This window comes from Artemia franciscana, chromosome 12 (genome assembly GCF_032884065.1).
Source record: "Artemia franciscana chromosome 12, ASM3288406v1, whole genome shotgun sequence".
NCBI lineage: Eukaryota > Metazoa > Arthropoda > Branchiopoda > Anostraca > Artemiidae > Artemia > Artemia franciscana.
Window position 1 is genome coordinate 37,159,400 of NC_088874.1, and position 18,506 is coordinate 37,177,905.

Here is an 18,506-nt window from a genome sequence, read left to right on the forward strand (position 1 = left end):
TCACTTTGGTTTTACTTGTTTAAAATGTTTCTAGATATATCAAGGGGGAAGTCCTCCCCCTTGCACTAACTCGCACAGCGCGAGTGTCTGGGGCTCTTTTTAAGAGTAATAAACGATTGGAGGCAATCAGCCCTTCTCTCAAGTCCATTCATTTTTCAGGCGCATTCACTCAAAATTTTGAGTCAGCCATTTTGTTCAGAATAGTGGAACGGTCCAGCAACTATGTCTTTAGGATATTAGGCATGTCAAACCCCACCATTATGCAATTGGCCCATTATCCCTTAAAACTAAATGTTGCTCTAAAAGAAAGTCAAAAGGCATTGTGTTAAATGGTTACCAATAAGAAACCCCAGCAATAGATCTATAACGACTGGGGGTATTAAGTTAAAACTCTTGGGGATATTACTATTACCACTTCTGTTATTACAATTTAAATAAATAAAAAGAGTGCAAGTATATCCAGGTGTTAAAAAATCATAGATAGAATCTCTTGGGAATGATATTAAGTTTTATTTTTCAGATCAACTTCAGAAGCTAAAAAAACTAAATTAAAAAATACTGTTTGTGTCAGGATTAAAAATTGTTGAAAAAGGTTCTGGAACATACAAATAGCAACCCATACTGTGGATCGTTATAGAAGAAAACTGAAAAGAATACAATATTTTTTTCCATGAGAAAGACTCTGTCAATATAAAAAAAGGAAATTAATTGAAAAAACTTTTTCACAATTAAAGAAAAGCAAAGAGCTCCATTAAGCCGAAAATGAGCGAAAATAAAGAAAAACAATCTTCCAAGCGTAAAAACTACCACAAGTCACTGAAAACAAAATACGATTGAAATTTCTTCATCGTTCTTACTTTCATAGATGAAAAACTATCAAAACTTCAACAAAGAAATGTCAGTATATGTCAATTTAACTGACAATCCACGGTCATGTGGTTTTTTTTTCAGTAAAGTGCAAATTGTTTTCTGGTCTTGAGAAAGCATCGGGGTTATCAGCCCTACTTATGTTAATTTTTGCTCGTTTTGTGTTTTACTCGGCTATTTATTGTAATTTCTGTTCGTTTTGAGTTTCATTTATTTATTGATAGTGATTTGTGGTAAGACAAATTTCATCAAGGAAAATATAGAAAGGCCATTTTCAAATTGTCGCTGGTGTCCAAGTATTCATACCAGCTCAACTAGATTAAAAAGGAAATAGTTTTTATATTTTTTTCTGGGGGAAAAAACTAAGTTTTTGAATAGACAAGGATAAAAAACAAACAGAGAAGCAAATATTTCGATTAAATTCCCAATAGCCAATTTTCAGGGACGGGGTATAAGACTATGTTAGCAATTCTGGAAAACACAGGGAGGAAGCACTGATTTTGACTATTCTCTGCCTTAAGATTCAAAAAGACATTTTTCTAAATTTCAAGGGTAATTTTCGCTTGAAAAAAAAAAACTTCAATCGAATGGTATTTTTCCACATCTAGGGAGTAATTTCCCCCCTACCTGTAGCTGCGCCTGTATAGAGTTTAGTAAAGAAACAAAACAATTACTGATTACAATGATAAAGAGTACTATGATTCTAGTGATTTCTATTCAATAATCTAGGGATTTTCGTTTTAATTTGGTGATTTTTGTCAAGAATCTAGGGAATTTTCACCAGGCGGCAACCCTAGAGCTAGTGAAGTATTATCGCCAGTTTACTCAAGGCTTCCTCTATCCCTGAATTTTCGGGATTTCCTTGGAAATATATGTCTCCCTGAAAAAAAATTTGTTCCCCAAAAATCACCAAATCACGATGTCACCCCTAGCGACTATCCTTAGCAAATATGACTTTACGTGACGTAATTTTTCACAACTCTCTTAATTGTTGATTTTTGTCTCCTGTGTTACTTTACCTAAAAACCAGACCAATACAATTTAAACATAGATGGTTCTTCATATGTTGACATCTTCTGCAGAACATGCCATGTTCTTCATACGTTCTGCAGAACAATTTGGCTTGGCGAAATGACTTGGTGAAATGACGGCTCGTGAAATGACGCAACCCGTGAAATTTGGCTCGTGAAAATGACGGATCTCCAGAAAAAATATTTCACACGTCATCATTCACAATCGAAAGAATCAACGTGGGAATGGGTTAGCTACGTTTTTGGTAGAAAATTTGACAAAATAGCAAAGGAAATTCGGATTATAAAAAAAAATAGATGGTTATTTAAGCATAGATGGTTGTTCATATGTTGACGAAAGTATCGCTTTCTGTATCAAAATCATTTAATTCGATCAAAACCTTTCAATTTGGGCGTGATATAGAGATTTTCAGTTTTGATGAGATCATCAGGAAGTATGAATTCTGTATTTTCTATTAATTGAATCAGAATTGTCTAAAGGTCGGCATCCAAAAATATCTTAGCCTACATGCTAGAAAAATAATGAAAATCAGTTCAAAGGAATTATCATTTGACTGATCTTGCCGCTTTGGGAATTTCTTTGCTGTCAAGCAGCTTGATTGACAGAATAGCCGAGAGAGGTAACTACATTTGAGTTTCTTATAGAAGCAATTAAACAGAAAAACAAGTTTTTTAGCCGAAAGTAAGGAACAACATTTAAACTTAAAACCAAAAGAAATTATCCCTTATATGAAATAGCCTGTCCCCTTTTCAACAATTTGCTCTTTTGACTCTACCTGCTAAAGTATTACTCTTTGTCACAAATCTAATTTTTAAATAATAAAATTTTAGCGTTAAGAACGAGGCTTTGAGGTGGACACAGTCCCGTTCATATACAAAATAATATCTTTTCGTTTTAAGTTTCAATGTAGCTCCTTACTTTCAGTTAATTTTCTTATTTATTTAGTTGTTGAACTGCTATCACCTAATGCTGGTTCGAATTTGGCTCACCGTACGTAAGACTTGGGCATTAATTTTGGCATATTTGTTCCGGATATGACTCGTACATGACAAATAAATACAATTTGTACATTAAATTTGGCAGATTTATTTCGGATATGAAGGCTTGCCACCTCCTTAATACCTTACTCTTTGCGCTAAATCTTTTAGCACTTTTAAAAAAGCTTACTATTGTAATCAAATGATTACAATTCAAATGTTTGAATTTTAGTATAAAGACAAACTGAAACACAAAGAGTAAGGCATTGAGGAGTTGGCAACCCTTTATTTTTAAATAATTTCTGCTCCTTTTTCAAACAATACCGGTAAATCTGGCCCAGCCTCTATGAAATATACCCCTCCACCTCGCAGAAAAACTAATCCGTGGAAATTTCGTCCAACTTAAAGTGGACCTCCCCCATCAAATTCCCGCCACGCACAGTTCTATCCTTGCTGAGAATCCTCCTCCCTGTAAAATTGCTTGTGGACGATTCACCCTGAAAAACCCTCCTCAGCATTCTTTTATTTGATCAAAACTTTAATCCCCCCCCAAAAGAAAACCGCCTGTAAACTTCCCAATAACGAATACTATACGAAAACAATGGGTAAATTGTATAACTTACAGGCCTCTCCCCACGGACTCTTTGGGGGTGGGGAGTGGGGGGTATTCTCAACCTAAAGACGTAATTATTTGAACTTTCAACTATACTGAACAAAATCGCTATCTTAAAGTCTGGCCAGATCATTTTGGGTCAAAATGGGTGCGGGACGGAGCCCAGTTGTCTTCCAATCCTTTTGGTAACTTAAAATGGGCACTGGGGTTTTTAATTTCCGTTCAAATTAGTCCTCTCCAATATTTCAGGAACACTGGCCTCATACGATCACCCCTGGGAAAAAAACAACAAAATAAATAAACACACATCCTTGATCTCTCTTCTGGCAAAAATACAAAATTCCAAATTTTAGCAGACGGGAGCTTAAAACCTCCATAGTAAGGTTCTCTGATACGCTGAATCTGATTTTCATTAATAGTCTGTGATTTTTAAGGGGTATTTCCCCCTTTTATCCAAAATAAGACACATTTCATCAGGCTCGTAACCTTTGATGAGTAAGGCTAAACTTAATGAAACTTATATATTTGAAATCAGCACAATAATCCAATTCTTTTGATATATTTATTTGTATCAAAATTCAGCTTTTAGAGTTTCGGTTACTTTTGAGCCAGGTCGCTTCTTACTTACAGTTTGTTTCCACCAACTGTTAGATTAAGTCAAAGTCAGGTCATAGTTATGCGTCGTAAATTTGTTTTCTTTTACATTTTTATTTTATTTAGTATTAATTCAAATTCGGCAAGTGAAAGATAAGTTCTTGCGATATTGTGCGCTTTAAATAAACCTACTAAAATTTGAATTTTGACAAACGAGTAGAGATTGTAATCGATTTATTACTTTAACTTTAATTACGTTAACTTGAATGGATACTATTCTTTGATTAAATAAAAAACAGTTTCTTTAACTGTAAGTAAGGAGCAACATCTAAACATAAAACGAACAGAAATTATTCCGTATATGAAATGGGCTGTCCCCTCTCAACGCCCCGTTCTCTACGCTAAAGTTTTTTATTCTTTTAAAAAGTAGATTTGTGAGAAAAAGTCAAACTTTAGCGCAAAGAACAGGGCGTTGAAGAGGGGACAGCCGCTTTCATGTACAAAATAATTTCTGTTCATTTTAAGTTTTAATGTCGCCACTTACTTTCATTTAAAAAATCTTGTTTTTTTGTATTTAATTTCTGAATGTTTTTTTAATTAATCTGTAGATCGAATTCAGATTTCGCAAGTGAGATTTAAAAGTCGATTTTGCAGATCATTGCAAAGATTCTTACAGATCCCCCGTGGAAATAGTTTGGAAATGACACATACAAATAACGACTTTTAAAGAACCTAGACGAGTATATAGTTGTCTGCGTGAAAACATGTTTTATTATCAACAAATAGGTAATTTAATTAAATAAGCATTGATATGTACCGTCGCAACAACAAGGAAATTTCAAAAACTTAACAGTTTCTTTTTAATACCCCCAAGTAGAGATTTTCTAACCTCATTTCTTAGCTTTGTTGAGGAACACAGCAAAACAAGTGGATGCACTAAAAATTCTGAATAAACTACTAATGCACATAAAAATACCGGCACAGGGTGCTCAATAGCTCCGGGCAGACCAAGGACAAGTAACGTCGGAACATACAGTAACAAATGAGCCGCCGTTACAAACATGGATGCCAAAGTAGAGCGGATTAAGCCCCGCCCAGAGGAGCCAGCGCTAGAGTTATTCACAACTATCACACCTCCTTCTTGGTTGCTTAATTCAAGATTCTGCTCTCTTTGGCTTTCTTGTCTTTTAAGCATCAATATCACAATAACATATCCAACTACCATAGTTGCGAATGCAGAACAATAGAGAGTACATATTGTAATGCCAAATTCACGAGGTAGTCTAGGTACACAAAGGAGAACACTTGGCTCAAATTTTGAGCCGACACCACTTGACACTGAGGCAGCTACGGAAGCGCTCACGAGCCAGGATCCGCCAATGATCATTGTACATGCTGGAACAGAGACAATGGGGTATCTTCCAATTGGCAAGAAACTAGCGAGAACTCGATCAACCTGAAAATAGACAAAACAAACTATTTAATAAAAAATCTTATGTTGACTCTAAAAAACAATGCACTTTAGCAAGCATTTATTTGAAGTGAGGAGAGTCAATTGAAACCTTCAAACTTGGCAAATTATCTATAAAATGGGGAACTTCGGGGAAATATCCGAACTTGGGTGGGAAGTCTTCTCCTAAAGACACCTGCGTACATATCGGCTGCGGATTTGACCTCTTTTTTTAATACTGAATAAATTAAAAAAACAAGTTTTTTTTTAAACTGAAAGTAAGGAGCGACATTAAAACTTAAAATAAACAGAAATTACTTCGTATATAAAAGGGGCTGCTCCCTCCTCAACGCCCCGCTCTTTACGCTTAATTTTTTGCTGTTTTATGAAGTAGAGTTAAGAGAAAGAGTCAAACTTTAGCGTAAAGAGCGGGGCGTTGAGGAGGAAAACCCCCTTTCATATGCGGAGTAATTTCTGTTCGTTTTAAGTTTTAATGTCGCTCCTTACTTTCAGTTAAAACAACTTATTTTTTTTTATTTAATTAATAGTAGAATCATCTTCGTAAAGAAGTTGTTTATAAAAGTTTCTATTTTGACTCCTTGCACCTTTTTTTTCTCTGGAGTGTAAATTTGGAATTTACGATTCACACTTAAAACCACTAATCAAAAACAAATTTCAACTTTGTCTAACTCTAATTTGCCATTTTAGGTGAAATAAAATGTAGAAGTTCTGTTGTCACTATCATAGGTGTAAAAAGTTTTCTTCCTCAAAGCCAGCCTCCCTTATTTTTTGCCTCAGCTTAAATTTGCTAGTCACGTCCCTCATACTCCGAACAAACATATCCACTGACCTTATTGTTAGAAACAAAGGAGGAGGTGAGTAAAATTTAAAATAACAAAAACAGACAACTGCTATGAAAATCATAAGTAATGTGAAAACAATTCGATTTTGGGGGAAGGGATCCCCCCAAAGATCCTTTTGATATGTCTGCCCCTTTCTCATTCCAGCTGAAGAAACACAAAACACAAATATTTAAACAGCAGAAAACTTCTGAGAAAATCATAAAGCGTTGTAGGCATAGTAAGATTTGGGTGAAAAGGCTACTTAGAACAGAGAAACCTAGAGATAAGCTGCAGTAATCACTTACCAGGAGAGCCCTCACTCCCCTAAATATTAAGAAATATTTGACCCTTTCTCTCAACTCAACGTTTTCAAACAGTAAAAACTTTAGCGTAAAGGGTGGGATGTTGAAGAGGGAGCTGCCCCTTTTATATACGAAGTAATTTCTGTTCGTTTTAAGTTTTAATGTCGCTCCTTTTTTAATTTAATTTCTGAACGTTTTTGAATTAATGCATATTTTGATTTTGGCTCTCCGCGGATGAATAATTAAAACGAAATTTGCATATTATTTTTTTTTGCTTAATGGCTTTCTCATAGTTTTGATTGAATGATTTTGAGAAAAAAGCAGCGGGGGAGGAGGCCTATATGCCCTGTAATTTTTTGGTTACTAAAAAAGGCAACTAGAACTTTAATTTTTTACGAAAGTTCTTATTAGTAAAAGATTTACGTAACTTACGAATTAGCTTACGTAACGAACTTCTATATTCACCCTTTTTAATTACGAATATGAGTGGGTTCACCCCTCGCCAGTACCTCACTCTTTACGCTAAAGCTAAAATTTTGTCCCAATTCCTTAAGAATGATCCCTGAATCACAAAGGCCGTAGAATAAATAGTTGAAATTACTAAAAATACTTTAGCGTAAAGAGCGAGGTATTAGAAGGAGGTGAACCCCTCATGTGCGTAATAATTTCTGTTCGTTTTAAGTTTTAATGCTGCTCCTTAATTTCAGTTGAAAAAACTTTTTCATATTTATTTTTTCATTGTTTTTTTTTAAATAATGCTAGAATATCCTGCGCTCCCTTCATGGAAATTTTCTTTCCCCATGAAAAATTCCTCTCTCCCATGAAAAAGGGAGTAAAAGATATGCGTAACTTACGAATTAGCTTACGTAACGAAATTCTGTAATTGTATGTTTTAATTAATGACGAAGACCACACTGCCTTTCCATAATACAACCACAGAAGAGAGAATAATGAGGATTTCTTTCCCAAGAAAACCTATTTGAATATTTCGGCCCTATACCTAAGGGCCGTCTTCAGCAAATAAAATAATAAACAATGAAACACTTACAATAAAAGCTCTCGGCTAAAAATCCATTTTTTTTAAAATAACCTTGGCATCATTACTTTTTAACGAAAAGTTCAGCCAAGACTGTGTGATAATAGCTAACATTTTACAAGCTAAAAAGGCTCATTCATTTCACTAACTGTATTTATTAAAAATTGGAATAATTTCTTATTGCGATATTTGCCTTCTCTGCAGCTAATCTTGTTGTTCTTTTGGGCTTGGGCTTGTTTTTATTCGTTCCTATTTTTGTTTTATTTTGAATTATATTATTTTCTATAATTAATTTTGTGTACATGTATTGTATTGTTATTTAATACATATTTAAGTATTAAGGATGTATTATTATTTAAGTTTTGTTTGATTTCGATTGCCTCGCGGACAGTTTGTTTGATTCTTGGGTCATTCCTAATTAGAATTGTATCGTCAAATAGAACACCAAAATATAGGAACAAGATTACAGCAACACAAAGAAAGTATTGAAAAAGCATGAAAATCTAGAAATAACTCCATATCTTTCGATTCAGCTTTAACCAATCATATTTTTGAAAATCCAAACCATTATGTTCTATTTGACGAAACATTTCTAATTAGCAATGACCTAGGAATCAAACAAACTGTCCGCGAGGCAATCGAAATAAAAAAAACTTAAATAATAATACATCCTTAATACTTAAATATGTATTAAATATAATATTTCATCTAAAAAGCTTAGATGAATAATATTTCATCTAAAAAGCTTAGCTATATTGAAGAAAAAGTCGTAGAACAGGGGCCAAAATTTTCGCTATGGCATGTTGCAAAATCATATATTTCACAGGCAACATACATAATGTACTGCATTTAAACCATTGCTTCACTCCCAAAAATCTTATATAAAAAATTCAGTTGATCTTGTCGAAAACTTGAAAGACATAGACATTTCCGAAAATTCCATATTAAGCAGCTTTGACATGGTTTCTATTGATGTCTCAAAATCTGAGCAATTATTACAAAATAAACTGGAAAATAATTATCATCTAATCGAAGAGTCAGCGATAGGTCTAGGCATTGATGTTCTCATGCATTTGGTTGAATTATGTAACAAATATTCCATGCACTACCAGTTTCGAGATTCATATTACAAACAAGTTAGGGGCCTTCCTAAGGGAGAGCACCTCTATCAGGCCTACTCGCAAAAATTTTCGTCGAGAATCTTGAAAATTGTGCCCTGGATTCATATTTTCTTAATCATGATTTTTGGGGACGTTTCATGGACGACGTAATTTCAGTTTGAAATTATGGCGAAAGTGAAGTTAATGGTTTTCCAGAACATTTAAATACTTACGATAGAAACCTGCAATTCACTCTAGAGACCGAAACAGATGGAAAAATTCCTTTTTTAGATGTATTGATAATACGCAGTGTGAATAAACTTGATTTTACGGTATACAGAAAACCATACAAATGTACCCCGCTTTCTCAATGACAAAACTTATTACGTAAAGAATAGCAACTTGCATAACATAGAGTCCTTGCCCCAGGGACTCTTGGGGGTCACATCGTCCCAGGAGGTATATTTATTGGACTTTTTGTTTAATTTGAGCAAAAATGGCTATCTCATAGTTTTGATCAGATTTCTGTGGGGGTGAGGATAGTTAAAAGGGCTGCATGAGGGGCCGGGTTGCCCTCCAATCAATTTTAACTCTTTGTAGGGTCACTAGAAATTTTAATTTCAAATGGAAAGATTCCCCTCTGAAGTTTCTAGTAAAATTACTTTCATACGACATGGCCTCGGGAAAAACCAAAAAATTTATGGAAGCCTTATCGCTCTTTTCTTAAGCATCGCTACCGCGCTGCCTACAATAGTGAAAACTCGTTGATCTGTAATTCAATTAGAAACACTTTTGAACTATAGCCAATTTTAAAGTTTTCACAAAGATTTGGTCCTTAAATAAAAATTCTTGCTTCAGGACGAGAATTTTTTTGGGGGGGGAGGGGGAGCAAAATAATTTTTTGATGAAGACAACAGATGTTACTTTAAAAGTGACACCGATGTTTTTCTCCTACCTTCCGCAGTTAAAACTCTAGAATAGGGGTTTCCTTAAAAACAGGGTGAAAATTTTGAAAGATTTCACTAATCAAGGTTGTGTATTGATGGGTTAAATTTCACAAATTTATGGCTTGTTTATCAGTTCCTCATTCTCTTTACTGTTTCATAAATTGTTTTTGTAAAATAGCGTGAATTTCCTGTTAAGACAAACCAGATTTTGGTAGGCATATATAAAACAAATTTATTCTAAAACGTGACCAGATTCGTTCAGTGGCATAATAGAACATGTAGCATGTATTAGAAAATATGTAATATCAGGTAGAAATAAACTCTAGATCCTCAAAGTTGTTAAAGGGATTACTAATAACACGCTTAACAATTTAAATATTTCTAATTCTGATGGGAACCATTGAGCATTCTGGGAAACCATTGCCACTTTTAATTGCCATGGCCCAAATACTGCTGCTAAAATTAAAAACCTTCAGTAAAAAAGAAACCTCTACAATATAGTAAATGATAAATTAGGCTATGTTCATCTTTCAAGCGAAATTTTTATAATTGATCACAGCGAAGATTAAGACTCATTTTTTGTTAATTATAAAACATGGCAGCTTGAAAAAAAGAAGAAAACATAGCAATAACTGATAGTAGGGAATAAATTGGTGTGGTAGTTTTTTCAACAAAATATGTTTTTCAACATTTTAAACATTCGACATTTTTAAGTTCAACAAATTAGTTTTCCAAACAAATTTTTGATATTTTTTTTCTTCTCTACCATAGGGCAGATGTCAAAACCATCGAAAAATCAAATTGTAAAGGAAACACTTACTTTGAGCATGACAAACATTAAGATGTGTTGAAGCCAGAGGGCCACATTTACAGCACTTGAAAAACGACAGAGCTCACTTGGGGCATCCCATGTCTCCCTCAGCGTAGTCAATAAAGGCACAGGGAGGATAAACAATGCACCAAAAAGATCAGCAATACATAAATGCTGAACAAGAAGAAAATGTACTGTTCGAAGCTTTAATGAACACTTTCGTATATTAGCTACAACGCATATATTCAAAGTTATTGCTGTTGTCATTATAAATATCAAAGCAAAACCTTGTCCTACTTGATTTATAATATATAGTGAGGGTTTTAAATTAGAGCTATCATCAGGATCATGAATAAGTGTATCATCAATGTCTTCATAATAGCTGGATATGTCTCTACTAGGCATTTCAGCGTTCAGCATTGCAGCTTCTTCGGTGGCCATTCTAGTTTCATTTATAATCTTGGTTGCTAAGGGCCACCAAGTTGGCCTTTTTGGACGGTAAGTCACAGGGCTACCCCAGGAGAAACGCCACTCTCCATTCATGGTACTGGAGTTCCATTCATAAAATACTTTTTGTTGTTGAGTCAAAACTGTAAATAATGAAAAAAATAAGCTACATCCCAGTTGTCACACCTTCAGCCTTTCATGTTGGAGGAAATAAGTCTTGATACCATACCGTTTGATTTAGTTAGAAAATGGCAACCGAAATATTTGACTCCTTCAAACATCATAAAAGCCTAAAAAAAAGGTTTATCAAAATCTGAAGCCTCATAAAAGAAAGCCTATTAAATTAAATGCGTTCTAGGAAATGAGTCCGTCTGAGGACAGACGGAAGAAAAAAAATACACAATAAATTTTTTTGTGAGGACTAGTAAAAAAAAACAGTTGAATATCTACCCCAAGGCATAAAATTACAAACACATTTACTTAGTCCCCCCCCCGAAAAAAAGATTTTATCTCCATATACCGACCCTTGTGTTTAGGCTTACGCTCTTAAAGCTTTGGGATTCAATCCCAATTTTTTGAGGACGACAGGTCAAAGGCAAGGGCCTATATTGTTATTAATTTTAAAATAATTTTCCCACAAAAGGAGTTATTCAATGAAAAGTAATATGCTTCATTAAACTAAACATCAGCAAAAATAAATTCAAATAATTTTTCAAACGTAAAACTACCATAAATCATTATCAATGAATGAATGACACTAAAAAAGAACAGAAATCAAACAGTTCGTCGTAACGAACTGTAAGTAAGGAGCGACCCGGCTCATTAACAACTGAACTAAAAAAAAATCACAATTTTGCTATCAATAGATGCATCAAAAGAATCGGAATTTTTAATGCTGGTTTTAAATATACAAGTTTCATCAAGTTTCACCCATCAAAAGTTAAGAGCCTGAAAAATTTGCATTATTTTCGAAAAAAGGAGGAAACCCCCTAAAAGTAATAGAATCTTCATGAAAATCATACCATCATATTCAGGAGATTCATGAAGTTGGAGGATCTTTTCATGGAGGAGGTTTTCATGGGGAAGAGGTATTTCTATGAAGGGGGTGCCGTATTTCCCAGTATTATTTAAAAGTCTATCAGAAATTAAATGTTAGAAAAACAAGTTTTTTCAATTAAAAGTAAAGAGCAACATTAAAACTTGAGACGGAAAGAAATTATTGCGCATATGAGGGGGTTCACCCCTAGTCAATATCTCTCTCTTTACGCTGAATTTTTTTTTTGCTACTTTCAAAACAGACATCTATTCTAAATAAACGGCTTTTGCGATTCAGGAATAATTCATAACGAATTGGAACAAAATACAAGGTTTAGCGTAAAGAATGAAGAATTGACTAGGGGGACAAACCCTCTCATATATGTAATAATTACTCTTCCTTTTAAGTTTTAATAATTGCTCGTTACTTTCAGCCGAAAAAAGTTTTTTTTTTAATTTAATTACGATAAGTAACCAGGTCAAACTCAAAACTGCCGTAATGAGGAGTAAGGCTAACGAGCCCTGTGCCTTCTAAAAATTAAAACATAGTTTGGAATTGGACTGAAAACAGTCGCTATTTGGAGTTATGTCTTGTTATTTCTTAAAACATAAAAAATAGAAAAAAAACACCATTATAAACAAGATTACCGAAAAAAAAAATGAATGAGGATTGCCAGTCTAGTAAATAGTGATATTCATTCTTGAAAGTCTTCATAATTTCGGATTTACTAAAGTGACAAAAAAGAAAACATTTTAATGTATTTTGTTTTCAGTAAAGTAAAATTTTGTTCGTTGCTCAATCCCCTTTTTAGAATCACGCCTAGGCAGCATTTGCTAATGTCGATAAAACAAGTCAGTGTTTAGGTTATCTCATCAAGAATTTAATCAAAAGAACGAGAAGCTTTAGCGTTAGTTATTGGACTGCTCCTCAGGGTCCAATCTTATTCCTGCTTCTCTTCCATTTTTCAATCAAAGCATAATTTATCATCCTCCCTTGGGTATGAATCTTTATTTCAATTTCAAAACAAAATTTAAGATCAGTGCGAAGGCAATTAATATTTGATGCAAAGCGAGAAATTTTGTAAATAATCTTATTTTTCTCGTTTCTAACCTCGAACAATTTTGTTTTGGCTAAGCTTGGAATAACTTAAAAGATTATTTAGTCACATCATTTAGCATAAAAGAAATCGAGATATTCTTTTCATATATAACTGACATTAATGCAAAGCCTAGTTCACATTTTAATTTTTAATCAATAAGATACGCATTAATTTTCTTGAGGTAAAAACTTGACTAACGAAGTTTCATTTGTTAGAATCCATTCTCTATCAAGATAAGCGTACCAATTCATGAAAGTTAAAGGGGAAGGGGCAATTGTTATTTTTTTATTAGAAATGTAAAAAAATTATTTTTCAAAATTCAGGGTGAGGGGGATTAAATTTTTTTCAGTGGAAATACTGAAAAGGGGTAATTTTGCTTGAAGGTTCGGTTTGCCCACCCTGAGTTTATTTTCTTAGTGCTGAGCAATCCTGTAAGAGCATATCCTATTTCAATGGCATGTTTGTACACGTGTCAGCAAAGGAAAATTTTTTTTGATTTTTCATCTACTAAAGCTATTTTTTGGTGTATTACATTTCTAATTATTTCCTTCCCTTCACTCATTTTTTGTAATTAGCAATTAATTTCCAATTTTTGAAATTGAGGTCTTTTTTACTTCTTTGGCTTAACTATTTCAGAAAGATGTCCATTTAATCGTAGATTACATGGCATCAATAAAGTGAATAAATTCGCTCATTACGATAACAAAGTCTTTCCTCTAACTTTCGTAAAGTAGTTGGTGGTTCTGTATTAAGTCAATGAAGCGGAATAATAGAAAAAGAGAATAAGGCCATAAATTTTCAAATCGGGAAAACGTGGCATTGCTATGGTGAAGGATTTTCTTTCCTAAGTTATTTGAACTAGTTGGGTGGGAAACTCAGATTGTTGATCAAACAGTTCATGGTAACGAACTGTAGTAAGGAGCGACCCGGCTCAATAGTAACCGAAACTCTAAAAAATGGAATTTTGATACCAATAGCTATATCAAAAGAATCGCATTCTAATGCTGATTTTAAATATAACGAACAGAAATTACTCCGTGTATGAAAGAGGCCGATCCCTTCTCAACGCCTCGCTCTTTATGCTAAAGTTTTTAATTGTTTTAAAAAGTAAAATTGTGGCAAAGAGTCAAACCTTTGCGTAAAGAGCGGGGCGTTGAGAAGGAACAAGCCTCTTTCATACACGGAGTAATTTCTCCGTTTTAAGTTTTAATGTTGCTCCTTACTTTCAGTTAAAAAAAACTATTTTTTTTATTTAATTTCTGAACGTTTTTGAATTAATGCATGTTTGATTTTGGCTCTCCGCACATAAATTATTAAAATGAAATTTGCAGATTAATTCTTTTTTTGGCTAAATGGCTTTCTCTTAGTTTTGATCAGACGATTTTGAGAAATATGGGGAAGGAGGCCTAGTTTCCCTACATTTTTTTTTGTTACTTAAAAAGGCAACTAGATCTTTTAATTTTTAACGACGGTTTTTATTAGTAAAAAATATACGTAACTTAAGAATTAACTTACGTAACAAACTTTAATATTTGTATTATGTATATGAGGGGGTTTGTCCCCTCGTTAATACCTCGCTCATTACACTAAATCTTAAGTTTTGTCCCAATTCTCTAAGAATGACCACTGAATCAGAAAGGCCATAGAATAAATAGTTGAGATTACTAAAAAATACTTTAGCATAAAGAGCGAGGTATCTAGGAGGAAAAGAACCCCTCATATGCATAATAATCTCTGTTCGTTTTAAGTTTTAATGCTACTCCTTACTTCCAATTGAAAAACTTTTTCATGTTTGTTTTTTCATTGTTATTTTTTAGTAATGCTAGAAAATCATGCGCCTTTTTCATTGAATTTCTCTTCCCCCATGACATATTCCTCCAAGGAAAGATCCTCCCACATAACCCCCTCCCCTCAGCCCCACCCCCAAACCAAAAAAATCCCCCTGAAAACGTCTGTACACTTCCCAATTACCATTACTGTATGTAAACACTGTTCAAAGTTTGTAACTTGCAGCCCCTCCCCCAGGGACTGTGGGGGAGTAAGTCATCCCCAAAGACATAGGTATTGCGGTTTTTGACTATTTGGAACAAAATGGCTATCCCAAAATTTTGATCCAACGACTTTGGGAAAAATGAGTGTGGGAGGGGGCCTAGATGTTCCCCAATTTTTTTGTTCACTTAAAAAGGACACAAGAACTTTTCATTTCCGTTATAATGAGCCATCTTGCGACATTCTAGGACCACTTTGTCGATACGATGACCCCCTGAAAAAACAGAAAACAAAAAAAAGAAACAAATAAACACGCACCCGTGATCTGTCCTCTGGCAAAAAATACGAAATTCCACACTTTTTGTAGATAGGAGCATGAAATTTTCGCTATAGGGTCCTCTGATACGCTGAATGCGATGGTGTGATTTTCGTTAAGATTCTATGACTTTTAGTGGGTAGTTCCCCCTATTTTCCAAAATAAGACAAATTTTCTCAGGCTCGTAACTTTTGATGACAAAGACTAAATTTGATGAAACTCATATATTGAAATTCAGCATAAAAAAAATCTGCTTCTTTTGATGTATCTTTTAGCATCAAAATTCCGTTTTTTAGAGTTTCGTTTACTTTTGAGCCGGGTCGCTCCTTACTACGGTTTGTTACCACGAACTGTTTGAAAACATTCGTAAAAAATCAAAAGTTCTAGTTACCTTTTTAAATAACCAAAAATCGGAGGGCTACTAGGCTTCCTCTCCCACTTCTTTTTTCTCAAAATCATTCGATCAAAACTATGAGAAAGCCATTTAGCCAAAAAAAAAAAAAAAAAAAAAAAAAAAATGCAAATTTCGCTTTAATTATTCCTATGCGGAGAGCCAACGTCAAAACGTGCATTGATTCAATAAAGTTTAGAAATTAAATAAAAAAACAAGTTTTTTTAACTAAAAGTAAGGAGCGTCATTAAAACTTAAAACGAACAGAAATAACTTCTTATATGAAAGGGGGTGCTTCTTCATCAACGTCCCGCTCTTTACGCTAAAGTTTATTACTGTTTTAAAAAGTAGAGTTGAGAGGAAGAGTCGAACTTTAGCGTAAAGAACGGGGCATTGATGAGGAAGCAGCTCCTTTCATATACGAAGCTATTTCTGTTCGTTTTAAGTTTTAATGTCGCTCCTTACTTTCAGTTAAAAAAAACTTGTTTCTTTTTATTTAATTAAAGTCAATAAGATGGTTCTTATTCAAATCTATTTTTCTGCATAGAGTCATGCAACAGAAGAAGAAAACAGTGGGTAATATTGTCAAATTCTATGATGGGGACAAAGTTGGAGCCAATTTTCACAAGTGAAGCGAAAAAGACAATGAAAAATGAGCCATATGGAATATACTGTAAAAATATACTGTTCGTCGTACGAAACTATAAATAAGAAGCGGCCCAGCTTAACAGTAACCGAAACTCTAAAAGACAGAATTTTGATGCAAAATAGATACATCAAAATAATTGACTCTTTATGCTGATTTCAAATGTATATGTTTCATTGAGTCTTACTTGTCAAAGGCTGTGAGCCTAAGAATATTTGCCCCATCTTCAATAAAAAGTTTATATAAAAACCGTAGAGGTTTCAAGCTCTGATATGCAGAAGTGTAGAATTTTGTATTTTTTGCCTGGAAAAAAGATCACGGATGCGTGTTTATTTATTTTTTTTTCTTTTCAGGGGGCATTGTATCCACCCAGTGATCCTAGAACATAGGTAGAGGTCTTCTAGTGTAATTTTTAAGTGACAAAGAGATCGGAGGACACCTAGGCACCCTCCCACCCCCTTTTCTCAAAAACTTCTGATCGGAATTTTGAGTTAGCTATTTTTTTCAGCATAGTTGAAAGGCTGGATAGCTATGGCTTTGGAGATAATATACCCCCCCCCCAGAGTCCCCGGGGGAAAGGTCTTTAAGTTATAAATTAGCCCATTGTTTACATAGAGTATTTGTTATTGGGAAGTAGGCATGCGTTTGTCAGGGTGGAGGGGGGCGAATTTTCTGCTGAGGGGATTTTCCACGTGGAGAATTTTCCAAGGGGAGGGAATTTTACAGAGGATGAAATTTTCTGGAGAAATTTTACAGTGGGAGAATTTGCCAGAATTCCTAAACAAAATTTTTGTAATGTGTTGGTTTCGCTTTGCCGACTCAATTTTACGCGTGGAGATGTTAAGGGTAATTGTCCAGGGTAATATATCCGTGGCGAGAAGGGATTTTTCCATGGAGTTGGAACTAGATTTCCTGGCATTGCTTAAAAAAGGATCCGAAATTAAATAAAAAACAAGTTTTTCAACTAAAAGTCAGGAGCAACATTAAAAGTTAAAAGGAATAAAATTATTACGTATATGAGGGGGGGTTGCCCCTCCTCGACCCCTTGTTCTTTACTCTTAAAATCGAATTTTGTTGTAATTCCTTAAAAACGACTCCTAAACTACAAGGTTCGTTTAATTAGAACAATAAGAGGCTTTTTAAAAGTACTAAGTAATAGACAGTGGACCAACAGGTTAAAACAAACCTGAAGCATGTACAAATTCAAATATTTTGGGTTCCCTCTGGGACATTTTTCAACGATAGAAAAAACGAATAAACTCCCTGTATAATAGCATCAGGGAGTAAGCTTGTCTGTTATATAAACGAATTATTTATAAATGCGTAAATAAATCTCCAAGAGGTAGATCATTTAAAATTCTCCCTAGCTTTTAGGGCAATTGAAAGAACACGATCAATACTAGTTGAAAGGTTATCTATTTCTATGAGCATAAACGTTTTGAGAATTTCGGTTTTCATTATTTAGTTCCCTAAGAGAATGTCTTTTCTTGAAAACGTACCACAGAAAAAGGCTGGATATTGTATTAATTACCTAGAACTGTTCGTCTTGTCTATTGATTAATACTTTGTTATCCAGTGACCACTACTTTCTATAAATGTTTACCCAATGGCTTTTCTTTTTCTGTGTGAAAGCACATGATGGCTGGCCCCCAACCCCCCATTGCACTTCCTGGCTGAAGGGCTGCGAAACAGAGATCAGCACCGCCGGTAGGGACTGTAAAGTCTAATGCCGTATCCTTTACCTTTTTTATGTAGGTTTTTATTTTTTTAGTTCTCTCTATTTCTCTTGCTCTCTCTCTCTTTCTGACTCTCAGTGGTGGTATTTTTCCTCCGATTTTATCACTCTATTCCCCTTAATTCAATTTTACTCTCGCCTAGTAATAGGTACTTTCCCAACTTATTTAGAACAAAATTACTAAGTAAAATTGTTATTCAATCCTAATTGTTTTCAAAATATCCGAATTATTTCCTCCACTTTTTTCACATTTTACTTTAATCTACAGTTTGTTCT

At 34.2% G+C, this 18,506-nt stretch overlaps 1 protein-coding gene across 2 annotated transcripts in view; it reads right to left on the reverse strand.

Annotated features, from left to right (window-relative positions):
* Positions 1 to 4,831: 4,831 nt before the first annotated feature.
* The window catches only part of LOC136034072 (uncharacterized), a 46,795-nt gene continuing 33,120 nt past the window's right edge, over positions 4,832 to 18,506 (reverse strand). Inside the window, exons 2-3 of one of the 2 annotated variants that reach the window (XM_065715190.1) lie at positions 10,581 to 11,308; positions 4,832 to 5,539 (exon numbers count right to left, since the gene is read on the reverse strand). In XM_065715190.1, coding sequence (XP_065571262.1) covers positions 4,922 to 5,539; positions 10,581 to 11,114 — 1,152 coding nt within the window. In that variant the 5' untranslated portion in view covers positions 11,115 to 11,308 and the 3' untranslated portion in view covers positions 4,832 to 4,921. The remainder of the gene's footprint in view (positions 5,540 to 10,580; positions 11,309 to 18,506) is intronic. The other variant, XM_065715191.1, reaches the window with a different exon arrangement.